Source organism: Pangasianodon hypophthalmus, chromosome 30 (genome assembly GCF_027358585.1).
Source record: "Pangasianodon hypophthalmus isolate fPanHyp1 chromosome 30, fPanHyp1.pri, whole genome shotgun sequence".
Taxonomy (NCBI): Eukaryota; Metazoa; Chordata; class Actinopteri; order Siluriformes; family Pangasiidae; genus Pangasianodon; species Pangasianodon hypophthalmus.
Genome location: NC_069739.1, coordinates 3774693 through 3793224, shown reverse-complemented (window position 1 = coordinate 3793224; position 18532 = coordinate 3774693). Strand labels below are relative to the sequence as shown.

Below are 18532 nucleotides of genomic sequence, written 5' to 3'. Positions count from 1 at the left end.
TTCATTTCAGTGGAAACGAAACTCAGAGTGTCACTCTTTCTATATCAGTGTGTGAGTGCAGGAAAATGGCCGAGGCCAGTATTTCAGTAGATCAGCTTTCAGTGGATCAGTTCAGCTGTCCAATCTGTCTGGATCTACTGAAGGATCCAGTGACTATCCCCTGTGGTCACAGTTTCTGTAAGGTGTGTATTAATGACTGCTGGGATCAGGAAGATAAGAGCGGAGTTTATAGCTGTCCTCAGTGCAGAGACACTTTCACTCCAAGGCCTGTTCTACGCAGAAACAACATGCTGGCTGAAGTGGTGGAGAAACTGAAGAAGACTGAAGTCCAAGCTGCTTCTCCTGCTCATTGTTACGCTGGACCTGGAGATGTGGAGTGTGATTTCTGCAGTGGGAGAAAACACAAAGCCGTCAAGTCCTGTCTGATGTGTCTGGCCTCCTTTTGTGAAACTCATCTGAAACCTCACTATGAAGTTCCAGGATTGAAAAATCACAAATTAATTGAAGCCTCTGGAAATCTACAAGAGAAGATCTGCTCTGAGCATGATAAAGTGCTGGAGATCTACTGTTATACTGACCAAACCTTAATCTGTTTTTTGTGTATGACGGATGAACACAAAGGTCATGACACTGTTCCTGCTGTATCAGAAAGAGCAGAAAAACAGGTGAGAACTGAAAAGATTTTCAGCAATAATTCATCCTCTTTCTCATCTAGAATCAGCTGCTTAGTCAGTTATAGCAGGGAAACACAGCTCCAGTCTGGTTTATTGATTTTACTGCTCTACCACACCTTTTATTTTTTAATCATTAACTCTTGAGTTTAATCAGGTGTCTTCGAGAAAGAAAGTCCAGCTCTCTGCTAATGCTGTAAGTTAAATCTTAAAGGATTTAAACTGTTATTTTAGGTTTTGTCTTATTAAAGATGGATGAAAAGATGAAAATGAATTGCTAAAATGGAATATTAATTTGCAGGTAAGTGAGTGTGTGAAGGATCCCTTACATGGGGAGATGAGGAGATGGGAGGCAGCCTGGGTTTGAGCTCTCTTCTCTCCAGCTCCCCCTTCACAAACCGGCGCTCGAGCACGCCCCTGCTTCCACAGAGTGTTAAATTCATCCTGAGCATTGTCATGACATGCATAGGAACATAATGTCCTGATTTATGTGTGGGAAGGATGGGATTTAGACCAGTTCCTTTACATTCTCCACCCATGCAGACCTCCACCCATGCCCTATGTCACACCACAACACACAAAAAGAACTTATTTCAGAGCTAACTTTGAGTGAATCTCTCACAGTGTGTGAGTACATGCATAGGAACAGAGAGAGAGAGAGAGAGAGAGAGAGAGAGAGAGAGAGAAGAATGATGGAAAGTAAAGCAAATATATTAAAATAATTGTATTAATAAACTAAGGAACTCTGAGAGAAGACACTGAGAGGACTTTGTAACAAGGTGTTTAACAATTTACCTAACTAGAGTAATAGAGTCATGACTGAGCACTGAAACAAATCATGCAAATATTTAAATACTCAGTCCTAAACAGGAACAGGCACAGTACAGATACAAAACAGCACAGACACAGTTATACAAAACACTAGTTAACTTTAACCCTTTATCTGCAGTTAATATTCAGCCACTGAGCTCATAATCTCATAATGCATAAACAGTGAAATGTATTTTATTTGTCCTCAGAGTGAGCTAAAGGAGGAGCAGATGAAATCCCAGCAGAGAATCCAGGAGAAGCAGAAGAAGGTGCAGGAGCTGAAACAGGCTGTGAACACTATAAAGGTGAGCAGTGAGCAGAGACAGAGCTGCTCCTAGAAACACACACAACATGGACAACCAGTCATTTAGAGTCCCAGTAAGAGAGGGAAGGATAGATGAGCTTTAAATCTTGTCTCTGTGTCTCCTACCAGCTGAGTGCACAGACAGCAGTGGAGGACAGTGAGAGGATCTTTACTGAGCTGATCAGCTCCATGGAGAAAAAGCGCTCGGAGGTGACGGAGCTGATCAGAGCTCAGGAGAAGACTGAAGTGAGTCGAGCTGAACGACTCCTGGAGCAACTGGAGCAGGAGATTGCTGATCTTCAGAGGAGAGTCACTGAGCTGGAGCAGCTTTCACACACACACGATCACTTCCATTTCCTCCAGGTAACACTCACTGTCTGATACACACACACACACACACACACACACCTGTCTGAATAATCACACATGTACATTTCTCCACTTTTCTCCTTCTCCATGATGTTTTTCTTTCTCTCTGTAGAGTTTCCAGTCTCTCTGTGTCTCTTCTGGATGTGAGGACTCACCCAGCATCACTGTCAATCAACATCTCTCATTTGATGGAGTGAGGAAATCTCTCTCTGATCTGAAAAAGAGACTGGAGAAATTCTGCCAGGAGGAATTCATCAAAATCCCTAAAGATGGTGTGAGACTTTCTAATTGAGCAAGCTTATGATTTAAGTGTTTATGTGAATTTACTCTTAGGAAATAACTGCTTTACTTGTTTGCTTTTCTTCCCCTAGTTCTCTACTGTATAAATATATATAAAATAAATATATAAAATATATAAAATGCAAGAACACCCATACAGACACACAAACCCACACACACACACACACACACACACACACACACGCACGCAAAGACAGAAAACGTGAATACAAAAGCGTGACAGAAAAAACATAAAGAAACATATTTTATTTCTGTGTCTCCACAGCTGCAGCAGTTCAGATGATTTTACCCTCAGAGCCAAAGAGCAGAGAAGATTTTCTGCACTGTACGTGTAAAACACACACACACACACACACACACACATACACATTAGTTTAGTTCACACCAACGAGCACCATTTTCTCTTGATGATAGGCATCAAAGTAAAACAGAATTGCTCATTTAAATCCATTTTTATTAGACAGATGTCTTAACTTGTATCGAACTACAGTATATTCTGTAATTACTATCTAAATTGGTCCCATTTTTACAATTTTGTTTAGATTTCTGTCGTCTGACTCTGGATCCAAACACGGCACATCGTTACCTCATTCTGACTGAGAAGAACAGAGCGGTGACAGACAGTAGGGTACACCAGCCGTACTCTGATCATCCAGAGAGATTTGACTCCTACAGTCAGGTGTTGAGTAAGGAGAGTGTGTGTGGACGCTGTTACTGGGAGGTGGAGTGGAGCAGTGAGGAGTGTGTGTACATTTCAGTCTCATATAAAAGCATCAGGAGGAAAGGACGGGGTAATGAGTGTTGGTTTGGAGGCAACAGTCAGTCCTGGGGTCTGAGATGTTCTTCTTCTTGTCTGTCTTTCCGTCACAACAACATAAACACTGAGCTCGGAGTTCCATCATCCTCCAGAATAGGAGTGTATGTGGATCACAGTGCAGGAACTCTGTCCTTCTACAGCGTCTCTGACACGATGAGGCTCCTCCACAGAGTCCACACCACATTCACTCAGCCTCTATACGCTGGATTCTGGCTGCGCTGTTATGGATCAACTGTGAGGTTATGTGATCCAAAAAAAAAGTGAAAATAAAATAGTAAAATTATATAAATCTCACATTTCAAAAGGATTTCAGCATGATATATATTGCTAACTATTAACTGTTCAAAAATTCTAAAGAAAAAATATTAAAATTCTCTTTGATGAAGTGTAACGTCCAACATGATGCTACCACCACCATGCTTCAGGGTTGGTGTTCTCAGGGTGATGAGCAGTGGTGAGTTACTGCCAAATGTAGGCCAATAAGTTCAGTTTTGGTCCATCAGACCTAATAAACTTTTCAATGTATTTGCTGGACCTTGAAATCTGTTTTCTGGTTGATAGTTGATGGAAACATAAGAAATCATTACAGTGTAATTATAAAGAGAAAAGACAAACAGTGCTACATACAGAATGTTCACTGTGTACATTCGGTGCACAGGACAGTCTTTATTATTACAGGAGCAGTTATTAGGAGGTGCAAAGCTACAGTTTTGCAGCGATGTATTGAAGCAGGATGATCAGTATTAGGAATATTTTTTTTTTGGAAAGTGCAAGTCTTTAGGCTATCCACATGATATTTTCCACAGCTACAGAACGCCAGTCACAAAAGCAGAAGCTCCAGGTGAAGAAGCATTTGGAACAGAGCAGGAGTAGAGCATCAGGATCAATCAAAGAGATCTGCTTCCTGTTATACATTTCATTATTTTAGGTACTAATAAAGAACCTGCACTTTTTTTTTATAAAGCAGACATGGTGGCTGCTCCTAACTGGCCAAAAGTTTGCTAAGGTTCTGTGGGGCAGGACCATGTGTAATGAACGTGAAATTTTACTGGGCCATTGTAGTATGGATAAAAGAGGGGTGATCTAATCAAAATTTCTGGTTCTAGTAAGTACTGCATTCTGGACTAACTGGAGCTTGTTTATGCACTTACTGAAACATGCAAACTGCAAGGTGTTCAACCCAAAAAAAGCATGAACTAGTTTTTATGCCTCATGTAGTGCCATTACATTTCTTATTTTAGCAGTAATTAAGAGATAACACGAACTTCAATTTAGAGACTGGAGATATAAGATGCAACTCTGAGGCTATTGAGAGTTCCTACATAATCAAGAAGCTTATTTCTAGCTGCCTGTGGCCCTAATAGATGTACTTCTGGGTTGACAGAATTAGGTAGGCAGAAGTTACTCAACATCCAGTGTCTAATGTCCTTTACACAGTCCTCAACTATATTAAGCTGGTGTTTGCCATCTTGTATTGCTCTGTCTAGAAGATTGTGATTTATGGTACTATAAGTTGCACTTAAATCAAGCAGCACATTCAAAAAGACTGAACTTAGATCAGAGACCAATAGTCTGTAATTTGCTACTTTAATCAATGCTTTTTCAGTACAGATGAGGCCTAAACCTTGACTAAAATATTTAATGTGTTCTTTTACCGTACCATGGTAGTAAATTAAATTGAGTAATGTGGACTGTATTAAGTATGTTTGAAGTTAATGTAAAGCTGTGTAATCCTTTATGCTTGTAAAATGTAACCCCAAACATCAGTAAAATATGACTGTATTCTGTCATTTGTCATAGACCAATCTACACTGAGGAATATGTGTTTAGTCATATCATCACTGGTTAATTAAACTATGTCTCCAATGTTTCTTTAAAATATGCTTGAGTATTCATATTGGTCAATTAAGAAACCAGTATAATAAGTGACTAATCATTTATAAAACATAGCCAAAATGGCACATGGAAAATATAACTCCATAGTTTATCCACATGCTATCTGGTTTAGTCATCACTGTCATTATCCTCATTATTGACAGTTTTGCCTTTGTTTACATGCAATTATTATACAACTGGTTTGCTTTGGGCTGTGCCTTGTTTTCCTACATTGCCAGCCAAAAATTCTGAACTTGAGTTTAATCACTATTAATGCCACACAACAAACTGCTGATGAGAGTCTAAGCATAATTATCCTGCTTTATGTGTGGGAAGGATGGCATTTAGACCAGTTCCTTTACGTTCTCCACCCATGTAGAGCTCCACCCATGCCCTATGTCACACCACAACACACAAAAAGAACTTATTTCAGAGCTAACTTTGAGTGAATCTCTCACAGCGTGCAGGAAAATGGCAGAGGCCAGTATTTCAGTAGCTCAGGATCAGTTCAGCTGTCCAATCTGTCTGGATCTACTGAAGGAACCACTGACTACACCCTGTGGTCACAGTTTCTGTAAAGTGTGTATTAATGACTGCTGGGATCAGGAAGATAAGAGCGGAGTGTATAGCTCTCCTCAGTGCAGAGACACTTTCACTCCAAGGCCTGTTCTACGCAGAAACAACATGCTGGCTGAAGTGGTGGACAAACTGAAGAAGACGACTGAAGTCCAAGCTGCTTCTCCTGCTCACTGTTACGCTGGACCTGGAGATGTGGAGTGTGATTTCTGCAGCAGGAGAAAACACAAAGCCGTCAAATCCTGTCTGATGTGTCTGGCCTCCTTTTGTGAAACTCATCTGAAACCACACTATGAAATTCCTGCTTTCATAAAGCATGAGTTAGTTGAAACCTCTGGAAATCTACAAGAGAAGATCTGCTCTGAGCATGATAAAGTGCTGGAGATTTACTGTCATACTGACCAAAGATGCATCTGCGTTTTGTGCACAATGCACAAACACAAAGACCACAATACAGTTTCGACTGCAACGGAAAGAAACCAGAAACAGGTCAGGACTGTAAAATGAGTTTTGTTATTTTAAAATGAATAAACAATGAAAAGAGTTGTGGGTTTGTTAGTCACAAACAAATAAAGTCTTTCATTGCTCATAGTAAAGTAGTCAGACCGGTCAGTGAACATTTGATCAGCTAACACCCATCTTACAGCAATATGGCTTTATAGTATCACATGACTGTCGATGATCTGTAGAATAAAGGTATAAAATCTGTAGAATAAAGGTAGAATAAAGAATAAAGGAGCTGAAAAAGGCTGCGAACAATCTTAAGGTGAGTAGAGAGCCATTAGGAAGAACTAAAGACAAAGTGCTGTAGGTGAAGTTATCAATAGTAGAGAGAGAGAGAGAGGAGGAAATAACACATATCTGCACCTTTACCGAAGAGAAAAGCTTATTAACAAAAGACTTGACTAAACAAATTCTAGGTTTTAAGGTTTTAAGTCTAGGTTTTAAGCCTAGACTTAAAGACCGAGACTGTGTCTGAGTCCGAGCACTAATTGGTAGACTGTTCCATTATTGTGGAGCTTTGTAAGAGAAAGCTCTGCCCCCTGCTGTAGGCTGCAATATTAGAGGTACCAACAAAGAGCCTGCACCTTTTGAGCAAAGTAGACTCCATTTCAGACCTAATGGTACTAATGATCACTGTGGAAGACAAGGTATTCAAGCAAGGAAAACAAGATGTTCTGTCAGAAAATCAATTTGCATATGTCAGGAAAACAAGATGCTCAAGTCGTGAAGAAAAAAAAAAGATGCTCAAATCATTACACACTCAAGTCAGAAATTTGCCATTAGTAAATATAGTGTAATATCACATTCCTGGGTGCACGTTTACAAGTTCAGTGTGAATTAAATACATCATTAAGTAACATGAAGAGCAGTGCAATTCATGAACCCAAAACCAAAAACTAAGAAACTAAAGAAACAAGAAAGAAAAAGTTGCGGCTCCAAATCCAAAAGGCTCAAACCATATAAAGCCACCATCCAAACCGGTTATTTTGAGTGTGAAGCTGAAATCGCTAGGATGAAAAATTTTCTTTATCCATGTCACGGCACTCTTAAATCAAATAGAAAGGCAAAGACAAAATCTCTTTGTGAAGTTTCTTTTTTATTCACGATCACTGATGCAAATCCAAAAATCTTCTAACTTTCTATATCCAGCACTTTTGTTTTTCTAGTACCAAACAATTTGCATAACTACACAATTTACATGTTAATTATCTACTTTTTTTAAAAATTATTATTGGCAAAAATGTTACATCCTTTTCATTTTCTAGTACAGGCCATTTCTGATGCAACTCATCATCATGATGCTCACATGTTCTTCCTGCCCTTATTATCCTAATAGACACCATTCAGGGTCAAACTGTTGCCTCTGAGTCTTTTCTTCCTCACCCCAACAGACCTTACTTGCAGAACACTGATGTAACACCTTATATCTTCTCCTTCACACTCACAATAGTGAATTTCAAGTCTATCAGTGGAGGACAGTGAGAGGATCTTTACTGAGCTGATCAGCTCCATGGAGAAAAAGCGCTCGGAGGTGACGGAGCTGATCAGAGCTCAGGAGAAGACTGAAGTGAGTCGAGCTGAACGACTCCTGGAGCAACTGGAGCAGGAGATTGCTGATCTTCAGAGGAGAGTCAGTGAGCTGGAGCAGCTTTCGCATACACATGATCATATTTATTTCCTCCAGGTAACACTCACTACATCCTCTAGAGTGAGCTGTTCCTCAGCAACTACCAAAGATGCCTATTCACAAACATATATATCCCCCTCTAAAATCAGGCAGGTGATCACCAAACAGGCTTAATAAAGGTAAATACAAAGAGCAACAAAACAATGTCAAGAGCAGGATAAAAACACAATATCAAATGGCTTGGAATCATCATTAGTGAAAATGCTAGGAGCAAGAATTTGCAATTACTGAATGAAAGTGCAGGTTATTTATAGTGTGAGAGTGATTGTGCACAGGTGTGTGCACTTAGCCCACTGAACTTGAATGTTTGATTGAGTTTTGTGATGTGATTTGTAGTCTGTGGTGCTAATGGGAAATGGAAGTGGTGCATTCTGGAGCATTCTGGAGCAGTGCATTCTGGTAGCTGGAGTTTATGGACATAACACTAATTTACTTTCTCCTTCTCCATGTTTTTTCTTTCTTTCTGTAGAGTTTTCAGTCTCTGTGTGCCGCTTCTAGACAAGACGACTCTCCCAGCATCACTGTCAGTGGACATCTCTCATTCGATGAAATGAAGAAATCTCTCTCTGATATGAGAAAGCGGCTCGAGGAATTCTGTGAAGAGGAATTCATCAAAATCCCTGAACATGGTAAGAGAAATGCTTCTTTGTCCTGATTTCATATGATCATATGTACTTCCTGCTATTGTCGCACTCTAATCATCAGTAGGAGAGTTTAAAACATAATGATGTCACAACCACCCATGGCAAGGAGGTTAAAAGGTCATAATTGACTAATAACTGGTTATTAGCAGCAATATCCAGTCGTGAGTACCCTGAAAAAAGGGAATATGTGGTCAGTCAGATTTAAGAGAAAATATAGTATTACGTATAGTTCACGTAAAAATATAAAATTTCTCATTAAAATGTGATTTCTTTGCTTAAACTTTTTTTAGACAAGTTTCTAATTACTAGATTGAATTATGTAGCATGAGCATGATTCTTTAATGTAGAACTAATTACGTTATGAAATCTCCCAAGGATGTTTGCACTGACGGGAACCATAACCGTATTAAATTAACACAGCTAAATCATGTGTGGTAGAATAGCACAGCAGTAATGTGGCTGTTGTGGAGCACCAGCGACCTGGGTTTAATTCTCAGTTCAGGTGAGAGGGCAGAGTTCAATTTTATTCAAGGCTTTGAAAATACATGATCTAATCGTGTTGGATCAGCGCAAACAAGTTGCGTTAAATTAACTCAATTCAATCATGTGGAGCCAGTGGACACATTTGAATTATGCAAATTCAGTTGCCTTTTTTTCAGGGTATCTCTGAGTTGAATGTTCTCCTTCAAGCATGTTTAGCTGCCCTGTAATGTTGCATAAGGAGAATACTGAAAAAAAAAAAACAAATTTCAGACTGAGATGAGACGGAGTGAAGGGGCATTGGGTGGGCCTATAAAATGAATGACTGGACTGGAACAACTATGAGGTTATGTGACTCAAAATAACATGTCTGTGGTACATTCTGGTTAAACATAAGAAGGTAAACTATTCATAGATATAGTCAGATTGTCAGATTGTTGTCCTATACACTATACTGCATATGTATGGATTATTTTAAAAAAGAGAAAAAGATAAGAAAGTATTAGACTCATATGTGGGGAAAGAAAACACTAATAGAGTTGTGATGTAATGAACACATGAACTAGTGTTTGTGTCCCTTTAAAGAGAGGAGGGGAGTTGGAAAATATTTTGAAGATGGAAGAAGGCTGATTTGTTGAGCTGAAGATTATTTCAAGGAGTTACTGCAATGCTATTTATTCCAAGAGTTTGCTAACTTTGTGGAAAGCCGCCATGAGAAAAGCTGATGTTCAGCATTTCATAACTCGTAAGCAGTATATTAAAGTGGAAAAGAGGAGAGGAGCAGCACATTGAGTGCTGAGATAAATTTGTGAAGTGTGGTGGATAAAATAATGGAGCAGAATATAAGCTTATGCTGTAAACAGTAAATAGAATAGAAAACAAAATGAATCTTGAGGGACACCTTAAGAAACTGAGAAAAACTGATTAAACTTCTCTTAATGTTTCTGCTGGTGGGGATTAACGAACTTACTTATATAAACATACTTACTTGTAAGAAAGTTCTCCTAAGCTGGTTTTAACGTTTCATTTCATCTGCATAGATTTTCTCTGGTGTACCATGATTGACATACAGAACACATCATGGCAATTAATCTTCTGGGAAAAGAGACGATTATAATTTTACAGGAGATTACCAGGTGGTGAACTGACATAGATATACCATAAAATATTATTGTAATTAAAAGAGTAAATATGATTATTTTCCTGTCATTTTTACATTTGTAATTATGCCAATCTACCAATTATTACTGTAATAAAACAATTAAAATCAATTCTTTTTTTTTTCACAAAGCAGCAATACAGAAATATGGAGGTAGATTTAGATCCCTAATGAACAAGCCAGAGGTGACAGTGATGAGGGAAAAAAAATTGCTGAGACAACATGAGGAAGAAAACCCTTGAGAGGAATCAGACTCAAAAGGGAACTCATCCTCTTATGGGTAATACCTGATAGGATGATAAATCATTACTCTTCTGCAACTGTGTACTATAACGTCAAACAGGAATTATTATTGTAATAAACCAGCAAATTATGCTAGGGAGTCACATGCTCTCAGTCCCATGCTGCCCTGTGTCACCACACTGTCCCCGAACCTGTGAGGGAAGCATCCATGGTAATTATCTCTCTCCAGTGAAGCTCCTCTCCTAGCCACACTGTTTCTGTTAGGAATGGCTTTACATCACCAGCAAGCCAATACTTGGGCTTCTTTCACTGAGGCAAAATTATACCGAAGCCATCCAAATACAGCAGTATCCTGATAGCAGTGACCATCAGGAGACAGGGTCACCTGTATACATCTTGAAAACTCAGGTGGTGCTAAGGAGAGGCTGAAGAGCAGGACTTTGAATTGAAATGGGAACATGATCATAACAAAAATAAGCATTGCGTAGATTGGATATGAACCAGTCCTGTTGCTTGAAGTACATCTGTCATCAATAGCATAAAAAAAGCAAAGGTTTCAGGGAACCAGTTCAGTTCTCTCAGATCTATAATTGGGTGGAAATTACTATCCTTTTTTGAACAAGATAAACATTAACCAGAACCTTGTTCTGAACTGCAGAGTCAAGCTATAGCACATTTCTCCAAGAAGAAACAAACTCCCTGGGACAGAGCAACAAATTTGTTGAGGTGTGGGACCCAGTTACTTAACGGAGAAGGTGCAACTGGGAATGCAGATAAGCTGTCTACAGGCTGTTTAGGAGCCTGATGACCTGCAGGTAAAAATTGTTCTGATGTCCTGTATGGCTGGAAGTTTGTTGCCTATGAGGTGTTCTGCTGTTCTCAGAACACTCTTGCAGTTGTGGATGGAGCAAATGCCATCATACAGTGATGCACCCAGTCAGGTTGCTGTCTATGATACAGTGGTAGAAGTTGGTGAGGGTTTTATTGTTTTTTTTACACACACACACACACACACAAACCAGGAAGCTATTCTTCAAAATTCCTCTCTCTCTCTCTCTCTCTCTCTCTCTCTCACACACACACGCACATGCACACACTCATACACAAAGCAGGAAGGCACTCCTCCTTTCAGAGCAAACAACCCCCCCCCACCCACACACACACACACACACACACACACACACACACACACATCTATCTCTCTCTTTCTCTCTCTCTCGCTGTCAGTCAGTGTGTGAGTACAGGAAAATGGCCGAGGCTAGTATTTCAGTAGATCAGCTTTCAGTGGATCAGTTCAGCTGTCCAGTCTGTCTGGATCTACTGAGGGATCCAGTGACTATCTCCTGTGGTCACAGTTTCTGTAAGGTGTGTATTAATGGCTGCTGGGATCAGGATTATAAGAGTGGAGTTTATAGCTGTCCTCAGTGCAGAGACACTTTCACTCCAAGGCCTGTTCTACACAGAAACAACATGCTGGCTGAAGTGGTGGAGAAACTGAAGAAGACTGAAGTCCAAGCTGCTTCTCCTGCTCACTGTTACGCTGGACCTGGAGATGTGGAGTGTGATTTCTGCAGCGGGAGAAAACACAAAGCCGTCAAGTCCTGTCTGATGTGTCTGGCCTCCTTTTGTGAAACTCATCTGAAACCTCATTATGAAGTTGCTGCTTTGAAACAGCACAAATTAGTCGAAGCCTCTGGAAAGCTGAAGAAGATCTGCTCTGAGCATGATAAAGCGATCGATATCTACTGTCGTACTGACCAAAGCTTCATCTGTTATTTGTGTACGATGGATAAACACAGAGGTCATGAAACTGTCACAGCTGCATCAGGAAGAGCTGAAAAACAGGTGAGAATTGAACACATTTTCAGCATTAATTCATCCTCTTTCTTATACACAATCAGCTGCTTCATCAGTTATAGCAGGGAGACACAGCTCCAGTCCAGTTTAGTAAACTGTTATTTCAGGTTTTCTATTAAAAAAGAGTGTTTGGAACAATGTTTTGGTTTATTAAATTTCTTTTGTTTTGTAGTTAAGCAAGTGTTAAATTTGTCCTCAGGCAGGGTTTGCAATAAAACTGATCTGACCAGTCAGATTACATTTTCACCAGAAGCTGATCTTATCACACTGTTTCCTTAAGGAACAGAACCTGAAGTTTTCTTCTGCTGAATTATCTCTGCTCTCATGACTCACTTCATTGTAAACCTCCCTCCATTTAAACGAAGTGAACCATACCTCAAAGATGTCATAGAGAGGAAGGAGATGAAAAAGACAAAAAAGAAAGCACACTGTCATGTTTATGCCAGCGAACACCATCAAACTCTATTCCCCAGAGTGCACCGCGGCCTACAGACATGGCCACCGTGGACTACGTATCCCAAGACTCCCACTCCTTGTCACGTTCAATTACTGATTATTTACACCTGGTTTCAATCACCCACTCAGCCTATTTATACAGATTCTGGACATTCATTTATTGAGTGTTGCTCAGTGTTGTGAATTCACCTGATGTACTAAGCCTTTGTTCACTATGTATGCTCATCTGGTGTTTTGTCTCTCTGGTGTTTTGATTGTGGGTTTTGCCCTGGTTATCTGGTTTGCTAATCACCTGGCCTCTTGCCTGTATCGATCACAATTTTTGTCTCACGTTCTGGATTTGCCTATCCTGTTCTTTTTTTCTCAGCTGCAGCCATCTCTGCCATCTGACACCATACGATACATGGTTATTTCCTTTTTATTTCCTTGGAAGTAACAAACTTTCTGAAGCGTCAGTGATAGTGTTTGTTTTCTAATACCACCTGCTGAAGCAAGATGGCTAATCTCACAAAGTTCTCCTCATCAGCAAAAAAAACACTTTTTTTTAATCTGTGTCCTAAGAATACCAGCTAGATACTAGTTTATTTAACATTTCAAACAGCATATGTATTACCTTATCAGCTAATCTGAAAACTCCACTCACACTTTCCTCATTCTATCTTTGCTCACACTTTCCTCATTCACACAATTCCCACTCATCTATTTGTAAGTTTCCCAATGCAGTGTTCTTCCCTGTAATACCAGTCTATGCCAGCTCACCTGTGAGTGATCAGTATCAGTTTCACATGCCTCTCTTATCTTAAGATCAGTAGCTGTTACCTGAATAGTCACTATTACAGTGGCTCCTTCCTTGACATCCAAATTAGTATCATCTAATGTTCGTTCTTTCATAACAAGATTTCTCCGTGGTTGTTGTAGCATGGTTATCTCTGGTGCATAGTTTTGGACTTGCGTCTCTGCTCAATAAACAGACAGATGATGATGCTTACTGATTCCTTAATTCCTTTCGAATAACATATTACATGCCAAAGGGCTGTGTGCAGGTAAAATAATAAAGTTCTACATAAGACTGTAACAAACCGCAGGCCTAAAATGGAGCACTATGGTCACGTACGCTCCATGTACCCCATCGATATTAAAAGGTGCTGCCTCATATAAATCTGTTACACCTGATGTTGAAGTAGCAGCCTAGTACTATACAGACAAGCAGAGCAATCATACTCAGAAATAAGAACATTACAGATATAATGTACCTAAACACCTAAAAAAAATCCCATTCACAATATTGTATTGTTTCTATATCAAAACTTGTGCTATACTTCATTTTTTATGAGGTATAAAGGTACAACAAACACAAACACCATTTGATCCTTACCATGACTGAATCCTTAGTCTGCCTTGGTTTACTGTGATCCAGCAGTTTCATGATTAGTTCCAGGTACTTCCAGCAGACTGTACTGATCATTAGCCCTTTCAGCAGCCTGCTGTCCTGCTGTACTATATCCCCTCTTTTGAACCAGTGAAACCTCTCTGTAGTTACATCATTAAATGATTTTCTCTCATGAAGGAAATATCAAGTGTTTGCTTCCACCTGTCTTCAAAAGGACAGTACATGTTCTAGAGAAGGGTTTTTACAACCTAGATAAATTGGCTGTGTTTTAATTGCCAGCTTTCCAGAGCACATTAATTTATTAGGGTTGAAAGGTAAGCCGTTATACATATGCACGGTGAATGAAGCGAAATGCAAAAACAAATCTTTACTTAATTATGAGAGCAAGTCTGCAAGTTCGTTAACTACATTTTTTCAGTGTGAAACACAACTTCAGTTTTATTCATGACGCAAATGTGATTTTCTCATAGCCAACTTTCTCTCCAACCGCGAGAACATCTTTAACTGCCAATTATAGGTCAGGTACACAGCTTAGGCTGTGGTATAGTGATAGAGACAGCATCTCACCAAGAGATGGCATCCCTACTGAGCTACACAAGGAATCATCCAAACAAAGATGTACCCTTAACTAACTACACAAAGAAAAAATACACTATGAAAAACAGGCTGAGAGAGAGAGAGAGAGAGAGAGAGAACTCAGATGGGAGCTGAACTTGAACGTCTAATAAGCACACAATACACACTAATGATACAGAAGAGCACAAGGCACAGTTGCATAAAACCCGAGTGAACTTTAACCCTTTATCTGAAGTTAATATTCACCCACTGAGCTCATAATCTCATAAAGCATAAAGAGTGAAATGTATTTTATTTGTCCTCAGAGTGAGCTAAAGGAGGGGCAGATGAAATCCCAGCAGAGAATCCAGGAGAAGCAGAAGAAGGTGCAGGAGCTGAAACAGGCTGTGATCAATTTTAAAGTGAGTAGTTAAGACACTCACATACACACTGAATCACGGTAAGAGAAGGAATGATAGATGAGCTTTAAATCTTGTGTGTGTGTGTCTCCTACCAGCTGAGTGCACAGACAGCAGTGGAGGACAGTGAGAGGATCTTTACTGAGCTGATCAGCTCCATGGAGAAAAAGCGCTCGGAGGTGACGGAGCTGATCAGAGCTCAGGAGAAGACTGAACTGAGTCGAGCTGAACGACTCCTGGAGCAACTGGAGCAGGAGATTGCTGATCTTCAGAGGAGAGTCACTGAGCTGGAGCAGCTTTCACACACACACGATCACATCCATTTCCTTCAGGTAACACTCACTGTCTGATCTACACACACACACACACACACACACACACACACACACACACACCTGTCTGTATAATCACATAATCATACATTTCTCCACCTTTCTCCTTCATGATGTTTTTCTTTCTCTCTGTAGAGGTTCCAGTCTCTCTGTGTTTCTAATGGACATGAGGACTCACCCAGCATCACTGTTGATCAACATCTCTCATTTGATGGAGTGACAAAATCTCTCTCTGATCTGAAAGAGAGACTCGAGAAATTCTGCCAGGAGGAATTCATCAAAATCCCTGAACATGGTGAGAGAAATTGTCCTGCTGGGAAATCTTTACTTTCTCTGCAGCACGGTAAAGAGAGACATCAAATTCTGGGTCAAACAGTGGTAAAGTTCAGGGTTAAGTTTCCAATCCAAAATTATAATCACAAAACAAAGCCAGGTCTGAAAACCAGAAATCAGAGATATCATACAATCCAAAGGGCTAGGCAAAGACAAAGAGAGGGCAAGATACAGTCAGACACAAGAAGACAATCAGTTCAGTTCAGCTTGGAGTCTATGCATGTATTATAGGGAACTGATAGAAAACGAGTGTGATAACAGAAGAAGACATTCAAAATTTGGAGGAGGGTTCCCTCTGGTAGTCTGGTGGTCTGGAAGGGTAATGTTCATACTGGATGTGACAATAACATTTATTCTGTAGTCTTTAGTTACCAAAGCAGCTCTCTGCTCGTGCTCATGTTATTAATAAAGTTTATTTCTCCATCATTCAGAAGGGAAAAAAATCTCATTTAAATCCCACACCTAGAGAATGTGTTTTCTGAAATAAAACGCTGATTAAACATCAGACACAAATTCTATCACTTTAAACTGTTTCTGTCTTTTACAGCACCTGAGTTTTCTGTCTCCATTTTGTTTGTGTGTCTCTACAGCTGCAGCAGTTCAGATGATTTTACCCTCAGAACCAAAGAGCAGAGAAGATTTTCTGCACTGTACGTGTAAAACACGCACACACACACACACACACACACACACACACACACAGTCTCACCCACCACAGAAAAATATATGCTGTGATTAATATCTTACATGTTCACATTTTTCATGTGTTTAGATTTCTGTGATCTGACTCTGGATCCTGACACAGTACATAATTACCTCATTCTGACTGAGAAGAACAGAGTGGTGACGTACAGTGAGATAAAGCAGCCGTACTCTGACCATCCAGAGAGATTTAACTATTACAGTCAGGTGTTGAGTAAGGAGAGTGTGTGTGGACGCTGTTACTGGGAGGTGGAGTGGAGCAGTGAGAGAAGTGTGTTCATATCAGTCTCATATAAAGACATCAGCAGGAAAGGACGGGGTACTGAGTGTTTGTTTGGATACAACGATCAGTCCTGGAGTCTGTGGTGTTCTTCTTCTTCTTCTGTCACGTTCTGTCACAACAACATTGAGACTGATCTCAGAGTTCCATCATCCTCCAGAATAGGAGTGTATGTGGATCACAGTGCAGGAACTCTGTCCTTCTACAGCGTCTCTGACACGATGAAGCTCCTCCACAGAGTCCACACCACATTCACTCAGCCTCTATACGCTGGATTCTGGCTCAGCTCTTATGGATCAACTGTGAAATTAAAAAAAATCGTACTAATGTGATTTTTATTAAAATTAGCAAATATAACATATCTCCTTTTTATATCAAGTTTACTCAAATAAAGATGTAGAAGATTTTTATAAATTTCCATAATCATCTTTCTTCTGTCTTTTAGGAGATTTTAATGTTATAAATGTGAATATTATTCAAAAAACCTCCATATCAGAACATCTTTTTTCCTGAATATATGTCTTCTCTTGAATGTGTATGTATCATGCTTATTCTTTCACAAAAGGATGAGTACAGGACTTCTGATTAGATATCAATGCACCAGTGTACCCTGACCAGTAGATGGCAGTGTAGATACATTTGTTAAAATGTTGGATAGAGAGTTGGACTTGCAACCCGAAGGTGAACCTGAAGGTTGTAGGTTCGAGTCTCGGGTCCGGCAGGGATTGTAGGTGGGGGGAGTGAATGACCAGCGCTCTCTCCCACCCTCAATACCACGACTGAGGTGAGACCCTTGAGCAAGGCACCGAACCCCCAACTGCTCCCCGGGCGCCGCAGTAAAAAAAAGGCTGCCCACTGCTCCGTTTGTGTGTTCACGGTGTGTGTGTGTTCACTTGGATGGGTTAAATGCAGAGCACAAATTCCGAGTATGGGTCACCATACTTGGCCACAAGTCACTTCACTTCACTTCACTTCATTGACATTTACGGCATTTGGCAGATGCCCTTATCCAGAGCAGACTTACATTTTATCTCATTTATACCAATGAGCAGATGAGGGTTATGGGCCTTGGTCAAGGGCCCAGCAGTGGCAGCTTGGCAGTGCTGGGATTTGAACTCACGACCTTCTGAGTAGTCCAACGTCTTAACCACTGACCTCCCACTGAAATATGGCCAAATAGAATCAGAGTCAGAATCACACTTAGAATCAATCAAGATCAGAATCGGCATCAGAATCGACCAGAAACAGAATCAATCGAAATCAAAATTACAATCCATCTGAATCACGTTCAATCAGAATCAGAGTCAATCAGAATCAGAATCAATCAGAATTAGCTTCAGTCAGAATCAGAAAGAGAATCAATTAGAGTCTGAATCAAACAGAATCATAATCATGCTTTATTGGCCCAGTACACTAGGCTACAGGGAATTTGGCTCTTTGTAGGGTTTATAGACATTACACATTACAATAAGATAACAAGGACAAGAACACGGACAGCACTGCTAATATAACACATATGAACATAAGTTTGTACTATACACAACTGTAAGTAAATATATATATATATATTGCACAGAGGAGAATGTTACACAGATAAAAAGAAAAGTTAGTATATCGTGATCACTAAGCACAATGCTCTGACACATTCGTCATGTTTATGTGGCAAAGTGTTCATCAGTAATCAGTTTACATCAGTAGGCTACCACTTTGTCATGTTTTTCTTTCTGTTCTGTACATCATAAAATTATCGGGATATAAAAACAAGCTCA

General features: G+C 39.9%; 2 protein-coding genes across 2 annotated transcripts; both read left to right on the top strand.

Annotated features, from left to right (window-relative positions):
• LOC117596558 (uncharacterized) lies at positions 1–18532 on the top strand. The gene is made up of 13 exons (XM_053231625.1): positions 1–665; positions 1691–1786; positions 1915–2148; positions 2267–2426; positions 2720–2779; positions 2997–3531; positions 8412–8542; positions 11572–12284; positions 15024–15119; positions 15215–15448; positions 15584–15743; positions 16372–16431; positions 16554–18532. The coding sequence occupies exons 1-13, from the start codon at positions 66–68 to the stop codon at positions 17093–17095; spliced, it is 3621 nt and encodes a 1206-aa protein (XP_053087600.1). The 5' UTR covers positions 1–65; the 3' UTR covers positions 17096–18532.
• LOC113529085 (E3 ubiquitin/ISG15 ligase TRIM25-like) lies at positions 3546–6458 on the top strand. The gene has a single exon (XM_053231786.1). It carries the CDS (start codon positions 5543–5545, stop codon positions 6227–6229), a length of 687 nt encoding a protein of 228 aa, XP_053087761.1. The 5' UTR covers positions 3546–5542; the 3' UTR covers positions 6230–6458.

What these genes read in the sequence shown, in the direction of transcription:
- LOC117596558 (XM_053231625.1), top strand. Translation starts at nt 66, where the DNA reads ATGGCCGAGGCCAGTATTTCAGTAGATCAGCTTTCAGTGGATCAGTTC. An exon ending in CAGAAAGAGCAGAAAAACAG is followed by an intron (nt 666 to 1,690) that starts GTGAGAACTGAA and finishes ATTTGTCCTCAG; the next exon opens with AGTGAGCTAAAGGAGGAGCA. An exon ending in AGGCTGTGATCAATTTTAAA is followed by an intron (nt 15,120 to 15,214) that starts GTGAGTAGTTAA and finishes GTCTCCTACCAG; the next exon opens with CTGAGTGCACAGACAGCAGT.
- LOC113529085 (XM_053231786.1), top strand. Translation starts at nt 5,543, where the DNA reads ATGTCACACCACAACACACAAAAAGAACTTATTTCAGAGCTAACTTTG.